This window comes from Fistularia commersonii, chromosome 31, assembly GCF_037954325.1.
Source record: "Fistularia commersonii isolate RoL2024-O1a breed Wild chromosome 31, RoL_Fcom_v1.0, whole genome shotgun sequence".
Taxonomy (NCBI): Eukaryota; Metazoa; Chordata; class Actinopteri; order Syngnathiformes; family Fistulariidae; genus Fistularia; species Fistularia commersonii.
The window spans coordinates 3,576,152-3,601,021 of NC_141314.1; the positions used below are offsets into that span (position 1 = coordinate 3,576,152).

At 44.7% G+C, this 24,870-nt stretch overlaps 2 protein-coding genes across 2 annotated transcripts; both read right to left on the reverse strand.

Moving 5' to 3' along the window:
* Positions 1-247: 247 nt before the first annotated feature.
* elf2a (E74-like factor 2a (ets domain transcription factor)) lies at positions 248-7,893 on the reverse strand. Its single transcript, XM_086178895.1, has 9 exons — positions 7,592-7,893; positions 6,398-6,481; positions 4,936-5,215; positions 4,311-4,418; positions 3,908-4,021; positions 3,722-3,805; positions 2,285-2,477; positions 1,957-2,193; positions 248-1,683 (listed from the first exon to the last, which is right to left on the reverse strand). The coding sequence occupies exons 2-9, from the start codon at positions 6,470-6,472 to the stop codon at positions 1,152-1,154; spliced, it is 1,623 nt and encodes a 540-aa protein (XP_086035021.1). The 5' UTR covers positions 6,473-6,481; positions 7,592-7,893; the 3' UTR covers positions 248-1,151.
* A 1,675-nt stretch (positions 7,894-9,568) lies between these two features.
* Positions 9,569-23,167, reverse strand: LOC147215593 (N-alpha-acetyltransferase 15, NatA auxiliary subunit-like). Its single transcript, XM_086178894.1, has 20 exons — positions 22,972-23,167; positions 21,950-22,034; positions 19,879-19,983; positions 19,537-19,694; positions 19,303-19,437; positions 18,558-18,711; positions 18,044-18,163; positions 15,444-15,539; positions 15,191-15,297; positions 15,025-15,097; positions 14,181-14,350; positions 13,950-14,102; positions 12,822-12,950; positions 12,421-12,634; positions 11,687-11,880; positions 11,471-11,579; positions 11,247-11,345; positions 11,013-11,156; positions 10,665-10,762; positions 9,569-10,584 (listed from the first exon to the last, which is right to left on the reverse strand). The coding sequence occupies exons 1-20, from the start codon at positions 23,023-23,025 to the stop codon at positions 10,375-10,377; spliced, it is 2,607 nt and encodes an 868-aa protein (XP_086035020.1). The 5' UTR covers positions 23,026-23,167; the 3' UTR covers positions 9,569-10,374.
* Positions 23,168-24,870: the final 1,703 nt, after the last annotated feature.

The following is a 24,870-nucleotide window of genomic DNA, read 5'->3' on the forward strand; positions in this document are numbered from 1 at the left end:
CACCACTGAAGGGCTCAGGAGACAAAACGTCCCACTTGGCTAACGCATGGAACCGTCCGCTCATCATTTTCACTGGTCCAAAGGTTGAGACGTAAACATCCCTTATCTAATAAAGTCAACCCGCCAGTGGCGTTAGCCCGTTTAATAGCAGGACAAAAAGTATGAAGACAGAGTAAGAATGATAACGTACCATATGGCAGGACCACCGACCAGACTTCTGTAAAATGACCGGCAGCGGAAAGCACTTGAAAAAACATTTTATAAAATTTGTTTTATACAGTTCTTTCATTTGAGAGAGCACGGTCTGGCCCGGAGATGCAACGCGTTACAAATCGATAAGAGTTTTCGATCTTGAGTCAGATAGAGACGGCCGTTGGCAGGATGAAGTCAAAATTCACTATTTGTCCGATATACAGCGGATTTATCGAGGCAGCATCATATCATTGGTCTGAATTCATGAATAAAACACAGCATAAAGAGGGTTTTTTTTTTCCACATTCATTTTTTTTATAATACATATTTCAGTAAAATCTACTTCATTACACTGATAGTACAAGAGAAAAAAAAATTGTATATTATACTTCAAATGTGGCACACACCGTGTTGTTCTTTTATACGGATCCGGACATCCTCTCACTCCCTTTTTAAATCGGCTGTAACAAAAACAAACAAAAAAAAAAAGACGCAAAAGGTGTTCGGGCGCCGATGGCGGCGTGGAGACGGTAACGGGAAACAGATGAAGTCGACCTACAGATACATTACCTGCTGAGTATCAAAAAAAATAATAATCTTTGTACATTTTTGTTTACAACGAGGAGAAAAAAAAAGTCTATTGGGCTCTTTAAATCGTGTTTGATTAGAAAAAAAAGGGTCATTTTGCTTTCAGTCTAAGGCTGCCCGTGTCCTCTGAGCTGTCCAGGGTGTATGTACGGGGGGTGTGTGTGTGTGTGTGTGTGTGTTTGTATGTGTGAGTGAATATATAACCGTCCCTTTATTCCTGCATGGCCTCCGAAGTTTAGGCTGACAGCCGATCAGTTGGCAGCCTTGCTCGGCGCGGGGCCGGGAGGGGGTTCGGGAATTTGTCCTGCACTTCCTCGACATTGTCCACAGTCACTTCCCGCTCCTCCCAGCGCTCCTCCCAGGCAGAAATCTCAGGAGGCCGAGGTTTCCGCTGCTGGTGTGTTGGAGGTGGGCGGAGCCTCGGCCGCCGCCTCTGATTGTGTGACGTCGGACCCCCCGCTGTAGGGGTGCGCGGACTGGATGACCTGCACGGAGATCGGGGACAGCGACGGCGCCACCGTCGCAGGCTTGGCCAGGATAAGGTGCGGCGCCGGCCGGCCCGCCGCCAGCTGGACGGCCGGCCCGCCGATTGCTTTGGCGGCGGCGGCGTGCGCGAGCTGCGTCGTCACGGGCTTGGCCTGGATTAGTTGCGTGACCTGGCCTGAGGGGTTGGCCTGCATGAGAGTGGCCAGCTGGTTGGCAGGAATGGTTATGATGGTGATCTTCTCACCTGCTTTCGAGCCAGAGGGCAGCATAGTGGGCAGCGCCTGGATGACTAGTTTTGGGGGAGTGCTCGCATTGGCTACCGTAACGGGGACTCCGGCGGTGGTGAGGAGGGAGGAGGAGTTTAACGTCACTTGACCGAGGGAGTTGGTCATAACCACTGGCACGGCTCTAATGGGCCTGCGGGGGAGGAAAGAAGAGGAAACATCGGTTAAGTCAATGTTCAACACCTCACTGGATTAGAGCTCGGCAGACGCCCCCTTACAAGGCTAGAAGACAACCGTTTGGGCATTCAATTTAGCATTCAGGACATTAACAGTGTGGTTAAAATCAGCAAATTTGTGAAGATAGTCAAAGTTATCTTTCACTTCAGTTAGGATAATAATGAGAATGATAATGAATGAGAATGAGAATGAGAAAGTGCGACTTTGTCTCCGGGTTCAGACGGGATACCTGGCAGCGGCGTTGCTGGGGATGACGGTGACATATGTCTGCTGGGGCTGGCTGGTGGGCGGCGAGGTGGTGCTCAGGATGGTGGGACCCTGGTGGCCTGACAGAACGGCCTCGCCGTCCTCACCCTCCTCCACTTCCTCGTCGTCAATCACCCGTATGTTCTTGGGCATGTCTTTGAACTGGTAGGCCAGACGCTGGCCTTCCACTTTGGCGAGGATGCCTCGCTGGTAATAATACCTTTGTATAGACACGCAAACAAACACGTCCATGAATTTCGTCACACCCTCGAGTACGGACCGACGGGTGGTGTCGGTGCACGTCGACTCACCGTAGCGCCCGGCCCATTGTCTCATAGTTCATGTCTGGTTTGTTCTTGTGCTTCCCCCACAGCTTGGACACGGCCTTGGAGTCCACCAGTTTGAAGATGCCCTTCTCCCGTTGCATCCACTTGATGTACCTGGGACACGTGTTCTTGTCCTGCAGCAGCTCCAACAGGAACTCCCACAGGTAGGTGGTGTTGCCTGCAAGAACAAAAACCATAGGAGTCTTGACTAGGGTAAATGTTTAAGGCACCGCGGTGAAAAGCGCCTTCGACGTGCATCTTGAGCGACACGTTCAAAAGCAAACCACTAAAGTAGAGAAAGACAACATGGAGAGCAAAGTTGCCAGTGTTTTAATCTGCTCTCCGCACTGCTTGGCCATGTGAAAAACACGGCCGTTAGCTAACCCCAGACTTATTTCGAGCTAAAATGTTTACATTCCTCTGCAAGCCCTGGAAACCCTCTCTGTGAATGTAGCAGGCCAGAAGAGCCCGAACCTCTTTCGTCGCACAATTTCCAACCAGCTTCTGTCACATTTTGTTGTGGAAAAACACCTGACCAGTGATCAAGATCGATTGAAATTATTGTGCTCCACGGTCGACGGGAAGCCTGTGGTAATGGATGTGGCTTATGGGTTCCACCGATCACCAGGCACCTACGTCATATGGCTTCCTATGGAACCCTAAAAAGACACTGCCTGGGAGTAAGGGTAAAAATGGTTCTAGGCGCTGAGGTCAACATTTCCTACTTCCTCTTTTGACCGAATGCACAAAGAGCATCCAAATTTCTAAAAAATGTTCTCGGTAACTGCAAAAAAGTTCCAGCAGTGAAAGTTCTAGTGGCTATTGCTATTCCGTCACACTGTGGTATCAGGCGGCCAACCGGGAGTTACCCATTTTCTGGCCAATTAACTGCAATATTGAAACGGGCCGCTGTGATTGACCTCATAACGAGAATCCGGTCTTTAGAGTCAATCTGTGCGCTGAACTGGCCGCCCAAGAAAGAATGGCTGTGGTCGAATGGTGAGATTATGGCAACAATTTGAATCCATGGGAATTGTTAATAACGATGTGATGATACATTATGTCAACGAGCAAATGTATTATACTCTCGGTAATTGACAATCGGCCATGCAAAATGGGAAATTCTTGTCTCGCGCTTTGTCAAAGGCTTGACAACTGGCGCAGCCATTTCCATCGGATCCACCATTAACGCGGCCTGAATCCGTCAGTCAATCACGAGAGGAAGGCGTTTTTCAAGCCAGCGGTATTCCAATGCATCATCTCACATGAATACCAGATGTTAAACGCTGTACTTTCCACTTGTCACTGCTCCATACAAATGGGGCACAACGAGCAATGCTAGCTCCACTGGCAGCTGGTGGTGGATAGAATGGACGTCTTCAAACCCTCGCATAGATTTATCTGAAAGGCAGCCAAACACACCTTTCCCCTCCCTTTGCCTCTTCTTGATACCCAGGTCAAAGGAACCATTGGACGCTGGCTGGTGGGTCTTCGTCTTGCGCGGCCCTGAGATCGCGACACACAGTTTAATTGTTAGCGTCTCACCAAATCGTTGGAGTATCAGTTGCAAGCTGTTTTTCCACACAGGTGTGGGTGTGGGTATGTCACCTCCTCGCTTTTTCTTGGAAACGGGCTCGCACTCGGGGGGAATGGGGAAGGACTCCTCTTCGATGGGCCCACATTCTGTCGATACCTCCACCACTGTCTCCATCATCACGTCATCTGCATGGGCAAGACAAGAGGCACCACGCTATTCACCTGCTATTTCAGGGGGATTGCGCACCTATGCGGTCTTGAACCCAGGGCCAGATTGTTTAAATAAATTGACAAAAAAAGCAGTTTCTTTAAGGGGAAAAGCCTCATTTGCAATTTGTTTCACGCACGGCGTCATCGGGTGTGACGACAAATCAATAAACCAAACAAAAATAAACCCCTGCAAATACAGCTGCCTTCTATCTGGGGCTTTCTACCGGAACTACAAGACTTTCCCAGCTGCTGATGCAGTGCTTACCTGTGCTGCGTTCGTTGTGCAATCCTCCAGGAGACTCCATGTGGAGCAGAGCTTCGGCCGCTTCGAAGGTTTTGTCGAAACACACAATGTCGTGGCCCGACATCTCCACTGGAGAGTGAAAGGGGGAGGGAATCCGTCAGCACACGGCAAGCAGACCATGAAACATGTGAGGTGAAGGACCAGCAGCGTCTGAGAGCGACCCGCTCCCTGTGTGAGGTCACCAGAGACGCCGGACGGTACTCAAATACCGAACAACGTCGGCTTTCTGAGGCGGTTCCTTTCCTGCCTTTTTGCTATTTTATTGTCTAAGGTAATGTTTATATTACCGGGTTTGCCTGAAGACACAGCTCTATCAGATGCTTGCAGAATGACTTCTATTATTATATTAATTTCATTTCAATTAAAAAATGAACTGTATATCTAAATTGTGTTCAGGGCAAATAACTGGAACACTGAATCTGTGAATTCAAAAATGACAACTGCTTTCTTAACACCCGTTGGTCCCTTCCCCTAAGCACCTGTTGATATTCATCTGATCAGTTCTAGTAACTTTTTGACCAACTGGAATAATAAATGACCATCACCAAAGCCACCTGTTGTTATAGTGACATGTGACAAGTCTCACCGGTCTCCGCCACCTCGGTGACCACCTCCTGCTCTTCGGCCACGTCCTGCATGAGGTACGTCTCATCATCGTACACTAGGACCTGCGCAGAGTAGCACTCTTCCACCTGGGCGCTGGGAACCTCCTCCACAATCACCGCCGGGCAGCCCTCCTCCTGCAGAACCACGCCCTCCTCCTCGTCCACGTCGTCCTCCACCTCCTCCGGTCCTTCCACGATCACCGCCTCCACCTCCTGCTGGACCACATCGTCATCGTCCTCCTCAGCGGCCTGCAACTCGCACTGCACAGTTTGGAGAGAAGCACCAGATGTCAGGAGTCTATTTAAGGGTTGAGTGAATTTGCTGTACTCTATTTGTTTACATTACTGCAATGTGGGGAAACTTAAAAATTAAAATCATTTCGCATAAAGGATTAGTTATATCGTTTTCGCAATGGTCTCTGGGTTTCCACTTCACACACAGCGCAGCAGCAGCTGTATACACATAGCTTAGGTGCTCCCTGCTGGCCACCGGAGAGAATGTAGATGTGATGCACTTAACTGGGTTTCACTTTCGCTGTGTCGAATTAACGCCGCGAGCTATGGCAGGAGTTTGCTTTGAAACTCCAATGTTCACATTGCAACACGTTAAACGGCGGTGACACAAACCGCAACATCACATTTATCCACGGCACTTCCCGCTCCCACAGTTTTATCCTCTTTTCCTCAAAAATAAGGTCAATACAACAGTGTGAAGCCCACAACAGACTGTTGTGTTTCGTGTGTTATTGCACACTGCCCTTCAGAATTTTGCACTTGTATCAAATACAGCTTACATTCTGCTTCAAATCTGCACAAAAGGTATAAATGGGGGTGAATTGAAATTCTAATACTGCCAATCATCCAAGAAAAACATGTACTACGGGAAAGTTCCCCAAAATTCTGCTCTAAAGAGACGTAATTTGCTTCAATTTACGACTCTTTAGTAAATAGTATCTCAATCACACCACTGGCTCTGTAAACCTGGTGAGCAAGGCGCAATATGAGTGAGATTATGAATATTGGTATTTTCAAAGCAGAATACTTGAACATAATAAAGCCTCAGTGCGTGCTGCATTTTACCACCGGGTATGGTGCTGTTCATTGAAACAAACTTGGAGGCGGAATGTAGTGTTTTGAGACTGAATCACTCCCCAAATCAAACATACCTTCATAGGACAGTCTTGGCATTATTACTAGTGTTTGAGAGGGGATAAGTTATAGTAAAGGAGCAGCAGCTTTCACCGGGTACTGTGTCCAAATGGATTTCAAATTAATTGCATCATATAATGCTTATTTTAGCTCATATCCTGGAGCAACAACACCAGAGTCTAGGAAATAGACGTGACTTTGTTTCTTCAATAACAACAAAGCATGAACACAACCTCTCAAACCACTAACCCAAGGTTGGCCGCGTGCATGTTTGCGGGATCGCAAAAGCCTTACCTGCTGGGGCTCCTCCACCACGGTGACATACTCCACAATATTCCCTCCGCCATCTGACACTACCACAGAGGTCATCACTCATTCCTACGAATAAAAAAAAGAGAAAACACACACAAAAGCATGGGTGGGTCAGAGCGGGGAAAATGCATCGTAGCAAATGCAGATCGAGGACACATAAAAGAGGTTAATCATAAGATTTTGGGCTCCGGTGAAAGCTATAAAGCACCCTGCATTCACATGCTGACATAATATTGAGGGCTTTATTGTAAAAAAGTTACAGTAAATCAAGCTAGTGCACAGTCCAGTCTATGGAACATAACCTGCTAATCTCAAAAGCACACAGAGCATTTAAAGCACACTTAAATCACAAAAAACAAATGTTCAATGAAATGAATATGGCATTGCAGGCTGCGTGCTATGCAGCACCTTTATATTTATACAACTACCCAGACACTACAATACATTCAAGCACTCGTTTTAGACTTGAATAATTTGCAATTGTGCACTATCGTAACGATACATTTGGTCAGTGTTCAGCTTTGGCGGGGAGGAACATTTGATATATACAGCGCACATCGTATGCATTTCCTGAAATAGATCGGGAGGGTATCTGCTAAAAACTAAAATAACTTTATCAGCAAATACTTTGAAATAATTTGAAAGTTAATTGTTGGCTGGATGCCGGCGAGTTGTGCGAAAATCGAAATCAAAACAAAACAAAGTGGCCGCCGCGTCTGGGACGGCTGGCTTGTTGAAGGGGGAAGGAGGACTCATGTTATTGTGACAGGAGATCCTGTTTACTTCCTGAGCTCCAAAGTCTTCTGCTAACTACGTACAAAATGATTCTGATAACACACGCAGGGAATACGTGGTCGGTTTTGGGCGACAACAAATGAGGGAGTTTTCACGGGAACAACCCGGTGGGTAAGTAAAAAAAAAAAAGTACGGAAACACTGGTTTTATTTCAGGATGCAACACAGTTTAGCATGGCTAGCGCGGCTAATCTAAAGGGAGAGTTAACGTTACTTGAGCGGTCCGCTATTTCACACATTTGCGACAACACGCAGCTGCAAGAGTGACAAAGAGTGTCAAAACATCTGTAGAGGGAATTGTGACCTGTCACACCCTGCGTGTTCGCCGGGTACTTCCAAGTTTCCACCCCCCACCCCCGCCGCCGCTGCTGCCGCCGCTTACCTCGCTTTTTACGTTAGCTAGCGAAAAGTGAGCTCCGAGGCTAGCGCTAGCCGGGCCTGCTAGCTTAGCCAAGTTGATGAGGCCGAGACGTTCACGCATAAAAAAAAACAAGCGTGCGCGGTGTCGCCGATTCGTCGAACGCTAGCTTCGGAGACACCTATTGAGTCCAGCCCGCCCCCCCTCGCCCGCGGTGGCCCCCGAAGCTCCGACCCCGGAGTTTCGTTTTAGTTTCCCAGTTGGCTCCTAGCTAGCTACTCCCCAACATTTCCAGCGCGCCGCCTCTCTCCGCTAAAAACGAATCCAGCGGATCAAAGCGCAGACGGTTCGTGACGTCACGCCGCTAAGCCCCGCCCCTTCGCAACAATGACAGCGACCTCGGCTCCAGCATATGTCTTCTCTGTTTGAGCATCTTGCACGATCGCTACCAGAATTAGCCGAAACTATACCATTCAACTCGTTATTTTTAACCAAACCGAGTCCCGCAATAGCCACAGCGATGGAAAACCGTGCGGAAGACTTCGGTGAGACAATTCGATGCACCCGATTGTTCACTTCTCTGCACTGCACTTTATGTACAGCACGGCCGGTGCTGCACTTCAATATTTGAGATTCAAGACTTAGATTCATAATCCAAGTGTCTTAATGTGGCATGGGCGGTCGGGAAACACGTTTTCCTATGCAATGAAATTCTTATTTTGCTGTCCACAGCTATAAATAATAAGCACATTGTTGCAGCCAAGATGTAAACAGTGCAGAGAAATGTAAACAATGCAAAGAGAAGTAAACAGTAGAAACAGTGTGTGCAGGTAGAAAGAAAGAATGCAGAGTCCTCAGTTGTATGTTTAACTTAGACGTGTCTGCATCTGACAATTTGCACTTTTTTTCTTTTTTTCACTGCTTACATTTCATCGCAATAATGTGCTTATTATGTATTACTTTTGTTTTTTGTCTACATGTCTGGACAGCAAAATAAAAATGTCACAAATTTCCAGGCTGTACATATGACCATGAATATTTAGTGCTGGATAGCAGGGGATGAAGATGCTGATGTTCAGAAGCAGAAAGAGAAATATTTACTTATGCATTTTTAAAATGTATTTTTTCATCGCTCTCTGTTCCATGCTGAGTATAATAAGCCATATCAATAATAAACATTTGACATGATAAATGTTTTGTACATTAGTAATCTATTTTACACTCATTATTTTTTTTTGTAATGAATCAATTTAAGCAACAAAAAAAAAAAAAATCACAGAGCAAAAATTCCCATGACTTAAAGTAACCCATATAACTGTTGGGATTTTCTAGTAGGTTTTCCAGGGGCCCAGCTCTATGTTAAGCACTCCCAAAATGACCGAAATGGGATTTTAAATGAGGACACTACAGGAGTTGTTTTCAAATTTCAAAGATCTTGCAGAGATGTCGAAAGCGGCCTGTAAAAACAGTGCTGGAGAGCCAAGCTACTGAAAATCAAAGTACAGGATAATTAATATGTTATTATACGTCTTGGACAGTTATCCATTTGTGCAGGGAAGAGGCCCTGACTTGTCCACATGGTCATGATAAATCTTACATTTTTTTTTATTTCCAGGTATTATGTTTCTATGTCCCCATTTATATTGGTAAGAGATCCTGAGTTCAGCGCCTTATGTCCACTGCAGGATCATGTCTTACATTGGAGACTTGATTTCTCCACCTCGATGGAAGACGGGTAGATGAATGGGGGTTCACTTTTCAAATTAAAATATTAAAATGCGTTTCCCTCAGACTGCTTAAGATTCTGGTGTTTCTGTGAACTTGTTGCCATGAAATCGAGGCACGGTCTCATTTTAAAACTTTACCCAGGCCCTGATGTCACAGATAAGGAGTTAGAAAAAGAGACCCTCAAAAGGTACTTAACGTTTTATATCTTGGGATGCACTTCATATTTCTTCAAGCACAATTCTTGGTGGGATATTTGTCAGTGAAACTCATGTCTTAGCCACACTGACCAAAGTTTTATTTCCGCAAAGCTGAAATTTACATGTACAATTATGTAAAACGTTTGCATGAAAAAGGTTTTATTCACAACTTCTGGTGTGGGAAAGGTTGCAGGTGGATGGTGGTGCCCCTGCAGGGATGTGAGGATGCACCAGAAGCTGCCTTGAGGACAACTTCAGCCCCCCCCCCCTTCTGGTTTAAACTTGGTAGCAGTGCCTTTCAGTGGCACAGAAGGGAATCACAGGTGGAAATCAGTGACTGACCCCCTTCCCCGCCCCAAGTGACATCCTGAATATCACAGACACTGTTGGCAGTTCTACTGTTGGTTTGTTTCTTAAAATCTGTTTTATTAATTTTGCCAGTTTGTAATATATAAATTACTTTGAAAAAAATGTGAGGCAAATGCACCTGCGGGAAGGACATGGCGTGAAAACACAGACATCATAGAAAACAAGACTCGTGTGAACGGATGCTGCTTTCGCAGGCCAGTCCACGATACCCATTATCCTGATGTCACCCCACGACGTCTTTTTTTTTTTTTCTTTTTACTCATGACTGTGGACAGGGTCTTTTTTTATCGTTTTAAAAAAAGTTCAACGGGCATCATCTTCCTATATATACCAGTATTCTCTTTGTCTTCTGCGGTGCTCGGTCAATCTGGATCAGTGCAATGCGGTGGCGAATCACGGCGGCGGTAGCCCCTCAGCTGTGGGTGGGTGGGTGGAGCCTGGGGAAATGGGTTGAGGACTGAGGCCTCTTGCAGCGTGTTCGCACTTTCTTGTCCTCCTCTCTCCTCGCTGAGCTCACATTTCATTCCCTATGTCCTCATGCTGTCCCACTGATAGGTCTCCGTTGGCACTTATGTTGGCGCTCTTGTCTTGGTGGCCGGAAGGCAAGAAAGCCAGGCTGTAGGGGTACAGCTTGTTGCAGGCAGCGCGGTACGTCTCAGCTGCCTTCTCCTGGCCCTCGCCCAGCGCGGCGTCCCTCAGAGCCTTCAGAACCTCAGTGCAAATCTACAACACACACATACACATCTCAGCTTCCCGCATCTTCTGACAAGAGGCGGCAAACACGGGATGTGGAGGATACAGACCTGGATGCTCCTGCCAGTGAGCGAATCGTCCAGGGCCATGGCAATCTCGCAGGCCATTTTGTCAGAAGAGGGCTCCAGGTAGACCATCATCTTAGCAGCTGGACAAACGTGAGAAAGAATAGTTTAGAATAGTTCTTGAATTTTAAGTCCACGAAATTCTTTAGGTTTATGCAAAGGGTTAATGACGACTTTGTGCTGTAACTGCCGGGAAGCCGTCATTTACCTTGACTGGTGTGTATTCTCATAACTGACCATATGAACCATGAGATGGAAGTTACAAGAAGAATACCGCCACAGCGTTTGTGTGTGTGTGTGTGTGTGTGTGTGTGTGTGTGTGTCATTGCCCACCAGCCAGTCGATGAGGAATAGAGTTGGAGTGCTGGCTCAGGAAGTTCTTGTTGAAGCTCTCCGGGTTGCTCTCCCCAAACAGTCGCGCAATCTCCTGCTTCAGCACCTTTCTCACCACGTCAGGCATGTCTACAACCTCACCCACTGCAGACAAAAAAACATGCACAAAAACACTCATACTCAACTTTTAAAGTGGTCAAAATTATTGAATGTACATCAAGTTCTCCGGCTAACCTCCTTTGAAGAATCGCACCAGACATTGGTGTAGCCACGGGTTTGAAGGTTCTAGTTTTAGCGCCCCTTTTATTGACTGGAGCATCAGCAGGTACTTCTCTGGAGGAATCCATAGAAGAAAATAAACAAATATGGAGTCATATTTGGTGGAGAGGTGAGAGGAGCGATCATCTGTACATACGTGATGAGGTGAAGGAACCGCGCAAGTGCGGCGGCCATCTCACCTTTCCTGAAGTAGATCTCGAAAGCTAGGAGGTGAGTGTCTATTTTATTCCGCAACAGGTATTTTAGAGGTGTCAAGAACTTCACTGCCTCCTCCAGGGGATTCTCTGGCTGGCAAAGGAAGTGAACCATGTCATATTTTGAACCTTCACGAACTGAAAGGCACACACCTCCTCCCACACGGTTGTGTTCGGAGAGCCAGTAAATCGGACGTCCACCTTGGCCAGTTTTTCAGGTATTAGCTCCTCTTTGGGGCCGCCGATCTCCTCGTCGTCGTCCTCCTTCTTCTTCTTCTGGTTTTTGAGCTGCTTCTCTTTCTCCGCGCTGATCTTCTTCTCTGCCAGTTGCGCCTTCTTCTGTGCGCGCCGCTGCTTGTTGCGTAGCTTCTTCAGTTCTTTGCCCGATAGGTTCTCTGTTGTGAACGAGAGTACATTGATGCTCTGCAAGGAACTACTGGACGTCGGCCGTCAAGGTCCCCAGCCCTCACGCAATGACAGCTGGGCTAGGCTAGGCTACAGCACCACAAAGACCCTGACTGCAGGGTTAGCAGTATAGATAATGGATGAATTATGAATAATTTGGATAAGCACAAAGCATCACCAGTGTCCACTCCTATTGTATTTATGATACGACATTACTGTATGATAGCTATAACACGAATAGCTAAACAATTATAACATTGTCAAGATATATCCAACTTGATAAACAAATAGAGGGTAATATTTATGGATATTTATGGTCTTTGCTTGAAACCACTACTTGGCTGACACCAGCCAGGGGAAGCTGCTTCTGGCAGGGTGCCTGCACAGTGCACGATTGAACTGTTATTACATTTTGTACGAGCGCATCGTCAGCCTGGATGGGATCAACTTGTTCCAACCTGTTGCATAAACAGGAAACACTTTCTTGCATAATTCTTTTTAGACAAACACACACACGCAAGGAGTCTGACCGGTGTCCGCCTCGCTCTCCTTGTTGTCGTCGGTTAAGGGCTTGTCGTGGAGTGCCAGGTAGATCTCGATGGCGGTGCGCGCTGCCTTGAAGTAGAACGGGTGCTGCCGTAGCACGTCCTCCAACTTCAGCAGGTCCACATAGGAGCGCAGCGTCATCTTCCTCATGCAGTAGGTGTGAAAGTCAAACTGGTCATCAGTGATCTCCACAAAATGCTGACAAAGGAGAAGGAAGCGGGGTTCAGTCAGATTTTGTGTGTTCCGCTGGGTTCACGATTACAAAAAAAAAAATTAAAACTTCCTATTTACACAGGGTGACCATTTGTAAGACACTCAGTTGGGATTTATTACAAATGAACTCATATCTGATTGGACTAAGATGACCCCCGTGTTTCACACGTACCCTCTCGATCTCGTGGCACTTTTTCAGGGCCTCTCCAAACTTGTTCATGGCCTGGTGGGCCAAGGCGCACTCCGTCTGGAACCACATGCATTGCATCTCGTTCAGGTTCTCCACGGCCGACGTGCCCTCCTGAAACCACACACATGCCACCATCAAAATGCGTACATTAAGAAAGTTGTAATTCATCAAAATATTGAAGAGATATTGAGGGATTTTTAGATAGGTGAGAGCCTTGGGAGCAGGATTTCAGTTGTTCAATCTTGGTAATGACAGGAAGAGAAATGGAGGAGGAGTTCATCTGGAGGTGAAATGAGTGTCAAAAGCTAGAAAATTTAAAGTGTAGCTCAATGATATAAGATGAAGTGATGCAGAATAACCCCACAGAGGTGATGAGGTTAGACAGGCATCTCCATGAACTACATTTGCTGAGGACACTGTGACCTGCAGAGGGAGCATGAAGGGAGAGAATTAAAGAGAGACGGAGGTATATGTCTCTCTTTAAAGGACAGAAAATGAAGGTTAGCCACCGTGAGACAAAGTCTGTGTTTTGACCCAAGTACAGTTACAGGGAGTGGACATTCTTAGGGTCAAAAGACCAGAGCGACAGTGTGGAGAAGAAGGGGTGCGAGGCGGTGGTGAGCTCAGGTAAGCGTGGTTGTCTTGGAACCAAACGTTAACGGTTGTGGAGCAAAACACTGAACTGAAAACTCCAACAAACCAGCATTCACATGGGGAATTTGTGAGAATCCCCGTAGCCACCCTGGGCAACTCCAGGAAAGAGTAACCCCCCCTTCAGAATTTCATTCCTTAGATCTGGTGTGGAGAGAAGAGTCCACCTACAGAAATACCTTGACTTACTAGTTTAATTAATTCCATGACAAAGCTTGGAATTCAATTGTTCGCCTATCAATTTAAATTTCCCATGAAATTGAACTGAAACGTTAATCCGTTCTGAGCAACAGAGAGGTGGTATTTCATGACCCTAGAGCCAGTTTACCGTCCCAAAGGCTTCCACGTGAAGGTACCCCACTTTTGTCACCTGACCGAAATACATTGCACCTGACCCTGACATCTCTCCCTGCAGGTGGTGGTACTAAGGTACTAAGGTGTTAGTAATGGCATCTTTACCCGCGTGAACTTGGAGCACATCTCCTCAGCCTCTTTGATGAGGCCTGCCTTCAACATGTACTTGGCGCACTTGGAGTTGATGAAGCGGTCAGCAGTGTCCAGGGCCTGAGCTTCGTCCATCCAGCGGGCCGCCTCCTTCACGTTACCTGCATGCTGTTGGGAGGGAGGAGCAGGTGAGCGCCTCGAACCAGACATGAGTGAAATATGCTTGCTTTATTTCTCCACTACAACCTTGTAGATCTTAGCCTTGATGAGGAAAAGCTCGATGAGCGTGGGCGTGCTATCGATCGCGGCGTTGATGTACTCCAGTGCAACACAGGGCTGCCCAATGAAGTCAAAGTGCTGAGCCAGAAAATACTGCACCCACAAGAGGGTGGTGGGCGGCTCCTCTTTCCCATCATCTAGGCAAACAGACACAGAGTTGGACAAGACATTTGGACAAATTCAACTCAAACAAGCATCGAGATGGACATTACATTACATTACAGTCATTTAGCAGACGCTTTTATCCAAAGCGACTCACAAAATGTGGACCAAAATAAAACATTGTGACACAGATTGTATCTGAAAGTGCTCTTCAGTGAGTCTGCTGTGTGCAACTGTTTAGTACAAGACTTTGATAGACCTTAGCATTTTTACTGAGAAAGATAAGAAATACTTTTTCCAGTGCATGCTGACAGCTAAGTTGTTAATATTTCTCTGCCTTAATCTTATTCTTGAGTAATTATCATTTTTGCATCAAAGTGAGAGCAGCAACATCGCCTCAGGCTGTGTTGGCTCAGGGTGACTGAAGGCGAACAAAGAAAGCATTGGTTTTTAAGAACAAAATCCAATTTAGAAATAAATACAGATGAAATGAACCACACAAATGAATTGTAGCAGCTACTTCAAGAGCTCCCTGAATTCCCCGAAGAGTTTAACACAGTCATTGTCAATCTGAGTAACCATCATAATTAGAATCATATCTTGTGGCAAACAATGGCCATCGGTCATGGGGGTGGAAACCTGCTTTGCTAATCTATTTGCATCCACTTAAAATGTCAAACCAAGGGATGAAAAAAAAACAATAACCTACCTTTTTCACAAAACATTCTACATCTTTTTAAAGATGTTTCATAGCCAAGAACTACATCTTCGATGATTGAAACCTGTGGGAGGTGAGAGGCAATTGTGCGTTATATCGGGGAGGCACGGGCGAGAACATCATTTTGTAAATGCGTGCAACCCAAAGCGCATCGTACTTTGTCTTTGTCGGCGTAGAGAGTTTTCAGTGTGGTGAAGACAGGTGGGCAGCCTTTGCTGAAGTTCATCCTGAGGTAGCTGTCCAGACAATCATGGAACCTCTCGCCTGGATAGCAAAAACACAGCGTTCCAGGACACATTAAGGTAAGATTTTTACGGCAAAAACACACTATGCCGAGGCCATGTTCAGCTGTATGTGAAATAATCTGATCAACAGGTAAAAGATCAGACTTGTCCGGGCGTTGTGTGTACCTGTGAGGAAATTGAGAGGCAGCCGGCGGGGAATCAGGCCTTTTGGAAACTTCACCCAGGCGTCCTCATAAATCTTCAGGCGCTCCTTGTGACTGTCTGAACGTGCAAACATTGGAAGGAGATGAAGTCTGTTAATGTCATCTCTGGCAAACTATTTAGCCTTCAGCCTTCACTCTGCAGTGGCGCCCTGTCACTTTGAATGAATGATTGATATTCTAATATTAATTTCATCTTCCGAAGGAAGGGACAGGCTCTTTCGTCGGAGTGACACTGTGTCACTGATATTGACAAAGAAAAAGTTCGGCGAATGAATGTGATGAAAGATGGACGTACAACTGTTGTTATGAAGACGGTGATGATGCAGGGCGCTACGCTAGTAGTTACCTAACAAGACAACTACACAGCCATGTCCTATTCCTGCCTCAAATCTTGAGCATTGACGCTAAGAAAAATACAGGGTTCAATTCCGCATTGAGGCTCATCTGCTTTTCCAGAACAGGCACTTCGTTTCCTGAAAAGTGCAATTCCGGAGGTGACATTCCATGTCCCAAGGGCCAGCTCCTGCAGCTGAGGGTCAGACCGCCAAGGTCCCCTGCTCCGGCCACCAATGCAGCTCACACTGCACCCTTGGCCCTTCCTGTGGGTTCTGAGCCCAGGGAAAGTGGGACCCATGTCATTCCTTCAGGCTGGGCCCAGCCCAGACCCATGGATGCAGGCCCGGCCACCAGGTGCTCGCCATTGAGCCCTGCCCCCAGGCCTGGCTCCGGACCAGGTGACCCGCGTCGGGGCAGGGGGAAACTGGGTTCAATTATGCTGTTTTTCATGGGAGGTCTTCTGGGGGCTCTGTCCAGGTATTGCATGGATGTTGGGGACAGTGCTGCTGGACTGGCAGACCGGGGTGGTGATCCCACTTTCAAAAACGGGGATCGGAGAGTGTGCTCCAACTATAGCAGCATCACAGTCTTTAGCCTCTCTGGTAATGTCTATTCACCGGTGCGGGAGAAGAGGCTCCGCTGGGTCGTTGAACCTCGGATCCAGGAGGAGCAGTGTGGTTTTCGTCCTGGTCGTGGAACAGTGGACTAGCTCTATATCCTCAGCAGGGTCCTCGAGGGCACATGGGAGTTTGCCCAACCAATCTGTGTTTGTGTTGATCTGGAGAAGGCACGGGAAAGCCTGTCGGGGGCGCTCCAGGAGTATAAGGTACTCAACCGCATCATTCGGGCTGTTTGGTCCCGGAGCTTGGGTGTTAGTCGGACCCGTTTCCGGTGAGTTGGACTTCGCCAGGGCTGCCCTTTGTCTGCAATTCTGTTCAGAACTTTTATGGACAGAATTTCTTGGTGCAGCCAGGGCGTCAAGGGGATCTGGTCTGGCGGCCACAGGATCGAGTCTCTGCTTTTTGCGGATGATGTGGTAAATACTTTTGTGGTAGATACATTTGTGGCAGACACTCAGGGGCGCGACCTCTGACCCCACACGACTCAGGGCTAGGGGTGTGGTTTAGGTCAGGGACAGTGTGGTCCACGGAAGTCCACAGTCAGTTTTGTGTTGGTGTTTGAGGAATAAAGTTGGAACTCGCATTCGTCTCTGCAATCCCTTCTCACACCACAATATGCTATTTTATCTTATTTTTAAGGGTCAAGTATGCCAATAATTCCGCTTTGTTGATTTCTTGGGCAAGAGGCCATTGTCTTCTCTATTCTCTACTTATGTTTGCAGTACTTTTGTTCCTGTACAGGCATCTCTTCACTAACGTTAGTTATTTTAGCTTGCCGGTCATGGGATGTTGCACTATTAATCAAACAATGGTGTATTTAAATATAAAAGCACTTTTGTTTATACAAGAATGTGTCACTCCTAACAGGAATATTCTTCAAAATGAGACACGAGGATGCAAGTTAAGTTCCTGTGACATTCCCTGAGGCGGACTGGACAATCCAGTCGGTTGCACAAGGCTTAGGCCACTTTCACAGCTCAAAGTCATGTTATACATTGCGGGACTTTCCTTTGGTTTACTCTCAGTTGCTTTGGACTTTGTCAAACGGGCCGAACCATTTGAACCATATAGGTGGTCGTGACAATTTGCAAGAGGCTATTCATCTTCTGGCCCGATTACCAATGGTCCATAAACAAGAGAAGAAGACATTTTTGTTTCAGTATCTAATGACACTTTTCATGAGGCAAGCAACACTTTTTGAATAGAGCGAGCAAAAATGGAACCACGAAATTTGAAATACACAAACTGTAAACAAAATAACAATTTAATCCTTCAAAATGTTTATATTTTGTATGTTCGAAAATGCACTTTTTGTTTGCAAAAGATCAGAATTTCACTAGCTCTGCCTCTTTCACATTTACACTCCTGACACTCCCTTTTCGTTCTCAATGCTGACCATGGGCAGGCCCTCGGAAGCTTTGTGCTGATTGGCTACTGAGTTTTGAAGCGACAGCTAAATAGACCAATGGACCAGACACTGTCACAGGCTTGCCGTCACTAATCCTGCTGGAACCCCTGCCACCCCCCTGCGTTTTCCCACCAACCTCCGACAAGGTATGCAACAACATTACCGCATGACTCTGACCACACAGAGGTGAGACGTTACCTGCTTTCAAGGCCTTTTCAAGGCCCTGGTAATAAGCCCAGTTCTCTGGATTCCTCTGCTGGAGTCTGAGGTAGACCTCTGAAGCTTCTTCGGGCCTCTCCAGATTGAGCAGGATTTCTCCTGGGAACATAGATAGAATTGACCAATTGAGTCAATTGTAAGGACCTCGAGTGGGAAAAGGAGATTTTGTATTATCGCCATTTTATTTATCGAGAATCTCCACTGAAATGCATTTGAATGAGAACATTATCATTGTTATTATTATTATTATCATCATTATTTATCCTTTATTAATCCGTTGTGGGGAAATTCGTTCTCTGCAATTAACCCATCGCGTGTGAACCACGAGCAGTAGGCTGCCGTCCAGCATTGCACGAGCCACCACCACCCGAGCAATTAGGGGCTCAACAACACTTCGACACGCTAGGAGGAGCGGGGAATCAAACCAGGAATGATCGGTTCCAAAGACAATTGCTATACCTCTTGCTCCACGCCGCCCCCTCACATCACCCACCTCTGGTCTCCTCCACGGCCAGTTTGTCACAGATCTGCTTCTCGTAGCTGTTGAGATGATCGAGGGCCTCCTTGTGCAGGCCAGCCTCCCTCAGGACCTGGTTCTGATACAGCAGCAGTTCGCTGTACTCATAGTCCACCTTGTCTGGAGACGTCTGGACACACGCAGAAGACAAGGATTACGACGACTGACCTCACTGACATATGGGATGGGAGATGAATTTTCAGCACAGTATTTGACTTGTGTTGTTTCCCTCTGGTAATATTCAATACAAGTATGCAGATATTAAGTAGAAATTCAGAATTAGTTAAATTTTGGTGCGATTCCAGTATACTTTTTAAGCCATACAGTCAGTAGCTGGCAAATACAACATGCTTCAAAACCAACCGTGCTGATTTTGTTTCCTATTGCAACTCCTGAGAATTCAGTCATTTCAAACAAACTTTCTAAGGTACGGTAGGTGTTGTGCACAAAATGCACTTTTCTTTTTGAGGGGAATTAAATTGATTTATTATTTGTTTCACAAACTTTGTTGTGAATAGTTTGAAAATTCTGCAAATTGTTGAAGCAGTCATTGGCTGCAGCCCTGATATTCTTTAACAACCACTTGGACAAAAATATCCAGGAGCAAAACAAATCAACCTGAAGAGAAGTTCATTATGTCAACAGGTACGAATCCTCTGGGAGTTTTGCCTTTTGTGAGACTTGTTTACGGTTACAGTGGGACGAATGTGGGGCGGCGTACCTGTTGTGTTTTTCGGAATTCCTCGACAATCTTGGCGGCCATCTCAAAGTCTTCCAGAAGGTGGTATGCTACGGCATAGCCAATCCATGAGGCCCGCTGGGCTGGCCGTAGCTGAAGCAGTTGGTACCGAGTCTCCTGCACAAAAAAATTAAAAAAAAAAAAAAAGCAGTAGTTATTGTCCCTGCAAACCATTAATTATAGAACATTGCATGTAACCGCTCTGCTGGTCCTCACCCTGTAGCCTTCCAGGTCCCTCATCTGGATCTGAAGAAGGGACAGGTCTCGCAAGATCTGCAGATTGTCCTTATCCCACTTCAGGGCGTTGCGGTAACATTTGATGGCCTCGTCGTACTTTTTGTCAGAGCGCTGCAGCAGGCCATACACATGCCAGCCTGTTAGGACGAATGGGTTCAGGAAATGTCGCCTTTTTTTTTTTTTACGAGTGGACATTTTTCATAAATAAGTTCCAGAGAGAGAGAACAAATGGCATTATATTCTATACTGTGCATATATCATAAATGCACAATGAGCCTGCAGCTCAAGGTATGAGTGAAGACAAAACCAGCAGAAGGATACAGACGTGGCTCTTGAGGTCGTTGCGAAGGCCCCGTCTCACCAGCTCGTAAGCCTCTTCCTTCTTGCCGAGACAGTTGAGGGTTAAACCTTTCATGGCGAGCGTCTCTGTGGGACAGAGCAGTTGAGAGCAAAACTGAGTGGGGTCATCAATTCTCCCCTATCACTGGACTACAATCATGGCCGCCCAGGGGCTAAATTACATATTACGCTTAGGTTCATTTATGAAAAACTTAATATCTTTATCCCGTGATCCATAAATATCGAAACATAAGGTAAATTAAGTTTGTTATATATTAAAAAGCATGGTATATTTTATATTAGTTATTTTTATCCCTCTACTGTTGCCGCCTCTGTCCTTTATAATGTCTCTATTAATATTTATTGTTATTGTCTGTCTTTTGTTACCTGTTCTCTTCCCTGTGCTGCTACAACACCCGAATTTCCCCTATGGGGATCAATAAAGTATCATCTTATATTATATGTATTGATTAGTCCTGACTTTGTGAAGAAAAACTGTGTAGAATTGCATGTGTTTGAGGATGGTATAGCCGTATTACTTCAATGGCATAGTATATCATTGAATGACTATGTAATAATGTACTTTTCTGCCACAAAGGGTGCACTAGAATTTCTTCGTACCCTCCACAGCTGTTGTAATTTAAAAAATATATATATCATTTTGTGTTTGCATTTATGCAAAGTGTATGCAGCATTTATTTCCCCTCCGAGCCTATGCATAAAGTAAGAAATAAGTCAGTTGATTGCAGGTCTCATTTTATTTAATCTTAAATTATCAATGATGAAGATCCTCCCCTTTTTGGAAAAGAGAGCAAAACTCATGCATTTCATCTCAGTGCAAAGCTCAGTTTAAGATATGCACGGCGACATCGACCACTAAAATTAAACTTTTAATAATTCGGTGTGACAGATGACAGAGGGCTCAAAGTTTGTCACACTCATGAGGTATTTACGGAAGAAAAAGACGAAAGCAAAGAAGATCTTCAGAGGGTATGTTTTTGCATCATGCACACAAAACCCATTGGCAGCTCTTTGGTTATTAGCGTTTCTCCTTTAAGATTTTGATCAACTAAAGTGTTTTTGAAAAAGACAGAAAACTCCCTTCTGATGCTGATTAGTAAGCCAGGGTGTCAACAAGACAGTCAAGCAAAGCTGGGAAACTCACTCGTGTCCTGAAGTTAGAATTATATCTTCGGCTTAAGACCCACACGGTCATGTTTGAATTCTGACATACTGTCTCACGGCACAGTGCTAAAGCACGCATCATAATCCATGATGGCATCTAGACGGTCCCCATAAGGTTTCATGAAATCTGTCATGGATAGATATATGTATCATTCTATTTCTGTATCTTTTGTTTCTTTCAACATTCCTGCTGTGCTCTGTGCCATTGCAACAAAACTTCATTTTGATATCAATCTAGATGCCAAATAGATTCTGTCTAAGTCTAGAGTTCAAACTGTATTGATGACTTCCAGATTCTGTATTCAAGAGTGTATGCTACAAAACATTCATTTGCAGGGGAGACTTGTGTTTTTCTCAAACAAACAAATAAATAATGTTCCTTTAGCAGTATGTGGTGGTGTCTGACTTGTCTAAAAATACACCTGGCAACATTTGGTCATTTGTGGCTAAACGTCTTGTCAATAATACAAGAGGGGAAACACATTTGATAAAATGTGAAAAATATTAATGTTAAAGTTGATGAAAATAGAGAACAAACCCCTTCTCTTAGTGTTAAGGGTCCAATTTCTGAGTGTTAATGAACCAACATTCAGAAATCTACTGAGAATATTTGGATTAGATGGTCAGATTTTGTGTTGCTCCTCTAATAAATTTCAGTTTCTTCACAGGCTTTTATTGGATAAGACATGCATAATTAGTTAACTAGTGTCTAAATGACACTCACAGAAAATGACAGCATGCCATCGCTACTGAACAGAGTATGTCAACAAACACAGGCATACTTCTGATCATCCTGGCTGCAAAGCAAATGTCTTAAATAGTTTCTCAAAAGCAAATGGGGGGTCAAAGGTCAAGATGGGCTGCTTACCTCCATGCTCTGCGAACTTTGGGTTTCCAAGGATCTGCTTACAGAACTTGAGTCCGTTTCTGTACTGCTTGTGCTCGTAACACCTCTGCAATGAAGCGACAAGGTTGACCGGATAAGAATCTGGAGTCTGCCTCCAGGGTGGCATGGGTAATGTTAAAAAAAGATTATCCCCGCCCAGCATGCTGGCGGTGAGCAGAGAGAATCCCCAAGCCTGGACAGGACAGGGCATTGCCTGCAAATAAGGTGTTCCTGGCAGGATACCTTCCCCATTGCAGGGAAACAAGGCAACACAGAGGAGACAATCTGACGAGATGCAGTGACACAGGGAGCCAGATGGATGCGGCTGGCTCAGTGGAAATCCTGCCAACTCCCACTGCACTGTGTCCACTGCCGTTCCCAATAACAAGGAGGGAAGCAAAACTACTATATTTTGCAGTAATACTTGTATCACGGGATACACAAGACTGGCTGAGTAGGATTGCTAAGCAAGCGTTTGTTGTTTGATAGCAAAAAAAAAAGTCTGCCGGTGTATCTTTGACACTCATTGAAGACTTATAGCTAGACTATGTTGTGTGTGTGTGTATGATTTATTTACTTTTAATACTACCACTTCCATGCTTGGGGTTTAGTGTTGAATTCGTGCACAGCGCCAAAAAAGCAAAATAAGGAAATAAATATTTTTCCTAGTTGCAAGCATCCTCAGAGGCTAGCACGGCTGTCCGAGTAACTTATCTTATGGTTGTCATATGTCTACAAGCTTTGCTGTTTTATATACCTCTTATTTTACGAGGCCGGTGCATTGCTACAATATTGTTACACAAAGCTAATACAGTGTTACCTTTCGGACATTTCAAAAATGACTTGTTTAGAAGAGAGACGCTGTAAATGAGGTGCCCCTGGAGGTTTTGTTAAAATACACCAGCAACTCTTCGAGCTACTTGCTCTGACTGCTACAACTAACGGCTACTTGGTAAACTAGCATTCGCTAATGGGCTAACGTTGTGCCGGGCCATTTAACCTACCAATATTCTCTTGAAGAGAGCGTTCTCTTTCGGCGGCAGGGAGATGGTGGGCATTGTGCTGACTTCCTATCCCTCTGTCGGGTCACACATGAATAATGGTAATGTCGGAGTCAAAGGTCCGGGTCTGCTCCGGTCTCCTCAGGCACCGCTCCGCTCCGCTCCGCGCCGCGCCGCGCTTCTCACGTGTTCGAGGCGGCCGAGGCCCCCTTCCGAGCAAAATGGCCGCCAAGCTTCTCCGGGTCAACTTGTGATCTGAGTCTGCGCACCGGACCGCGGCCAATTTGTAGTTTTCATTCACTTTTTTTCTAAGATAGCAAACAACCGCATGGTACAAAACGTTTGCGTGTTTTAACCCTAGAACACTAACGTCGGGTGATTTTCACAATTCTTGTCATGTGATTTTCATTGTGTTGCCATTGTCTGAGTTTTATGGTTCCTTGGTGTAACTGATGTTATTAATTGTATGTTTGTTTCCCTCCTACCATCGGCCCATCTATAAATTGATGAAATCTGTATTTTATCAAGGCTATTGTATTGGGTAAAATATACCCAACGTTAGTGATGGTGTTACTTATCTTAACATTAGTTAAAATAACATCTTAACATTAGTTAAAATAAGTAACATCATGCATTTAGAGTAATGCACATTACACAATTATTGTCATTACACAGCACTACATAATAACTGCATTTCGTTACTCTGTATCTTTACATGTGTAATGACAATAAAGTTGAATCTAATAATATCCATTTATGAACCTATCTTTTATACTAATCGTGAACGATTCCACATAACATAACATAACATAACATAACATAACATAACATAGAACAGAACGAAAAGTAACATAACATAGCACAACATAACATAACATAACATAACATAGAACAGAACTTGACGTAAGATAACATAACAGAACAGAATGTAAAGTAACACAACGTAACATAACATAGAACACAACGTAACGTAACATAACATAATAAAACATAACTTAACATAGGAATAATGGAATAACGGAGAATAGATGAATTAATAGATAGATGAATAGATGAATTAATAAATGTTATTCCATTTGATTGATCCAAGGATTGAGAAATTTTCATATCACAATCCTGGGATCAATAAAATACATATCATCTCAATTTATTCTCCATCATGTCCTTAATAAGTTACCTATGTCTCTTCTATGTTACTAACACTCTGTCATACTATCCAGCATCATTGTACAGAAAAGCATGTTTTCTTATTCCTGACACTAAAAATGACAATAAATATTTTGAACTAAATTGAATTATGTTGAGTTATTCGACATAACAAAATATAACAACACAACACCACATAACATAACATAACATAACATAACATAACATAACATAACATAACATAACATAACATAACATAACATAACAAAGCATGATACCAAAAATAAGTTTCTGTCTTGTTATTACATATTTCTACACATTGAAACTGTGTTCACAGCAGCATTAGTATGTTTATAGTATAAAAGTCTGAGCGATAATAGATAAAATATAAATATTGCACTTGAAACGACATAACAAAATGTGCACAAATTTGTAAAAATACTATCATATTAGTTGTTTAAAAAAACTATCATATTACCCTCACATTCACAATTAGAAAAACAAGACGAACTTTATAGACGTTTCTTTGCAGTGTGAAACTGAGAGGGTTTGATGGAAGTAGAGAGGATCCAAGAATACGCAAGACACATCCTCTGGGATTTTTTCTTGCTATGTTTCGGAAAGAAACACCCTCAAAAAATCAAATTATTTGATGGCAATATATACTTTAATTTTAATAAGGTATTCGGAGCTGAATATTGCTTAGAATTCACCTTTGGAAAGTGTGCCTTGGAATTGTACTCATCGATGATGTGG

Bases quoted from the DNA above. Each gene is read 5' to 3' on its own strand.
- elf2a (XM_086178895.1), bottom strand. From the start codon at position 6,472: ATGACCTCTGTGGTAGTGTCAGATGGCGGAGGGAATATTGTGGAGTAT. The intron at 3,806-3,907 runs GTGACATACCCA...TCGCGATCTCAG, and splicing joins TTCCAAGAAAAAGCGAGGAG to GGCCGCGCAAGACGAAGACC. The intron at 2,478-3,721 runs GTGTGTTTGGCT...TTGTTCTTGCAG, and splicing joins GAGGCAAAGGGAGGGGAAAG to GCAACACCACCTACCTGTGG.
- LOC147215593 (XM_086178894.1), bottom strand. From the start codon at position 23,025: ATGCCCACCATCTCCCTGCCGCCGAAAGAGAACGCTCTCTTCAAGAGA. The intron at 19,695-19,878 runs GTATCCTTCTGC...TCGTCCTAACAG, and splicing joins CGACCTCAAGAGCCACGTCT to GCTGGCATGTGTATGGCCTG. The intron at 10,763-11,012 runs GTGGGCAATGAC...ACGTTTGTCCAG, and splicing joins TATTCCTCATCGACTGGCTG to CTGCTAAGATGATGGTCTAC.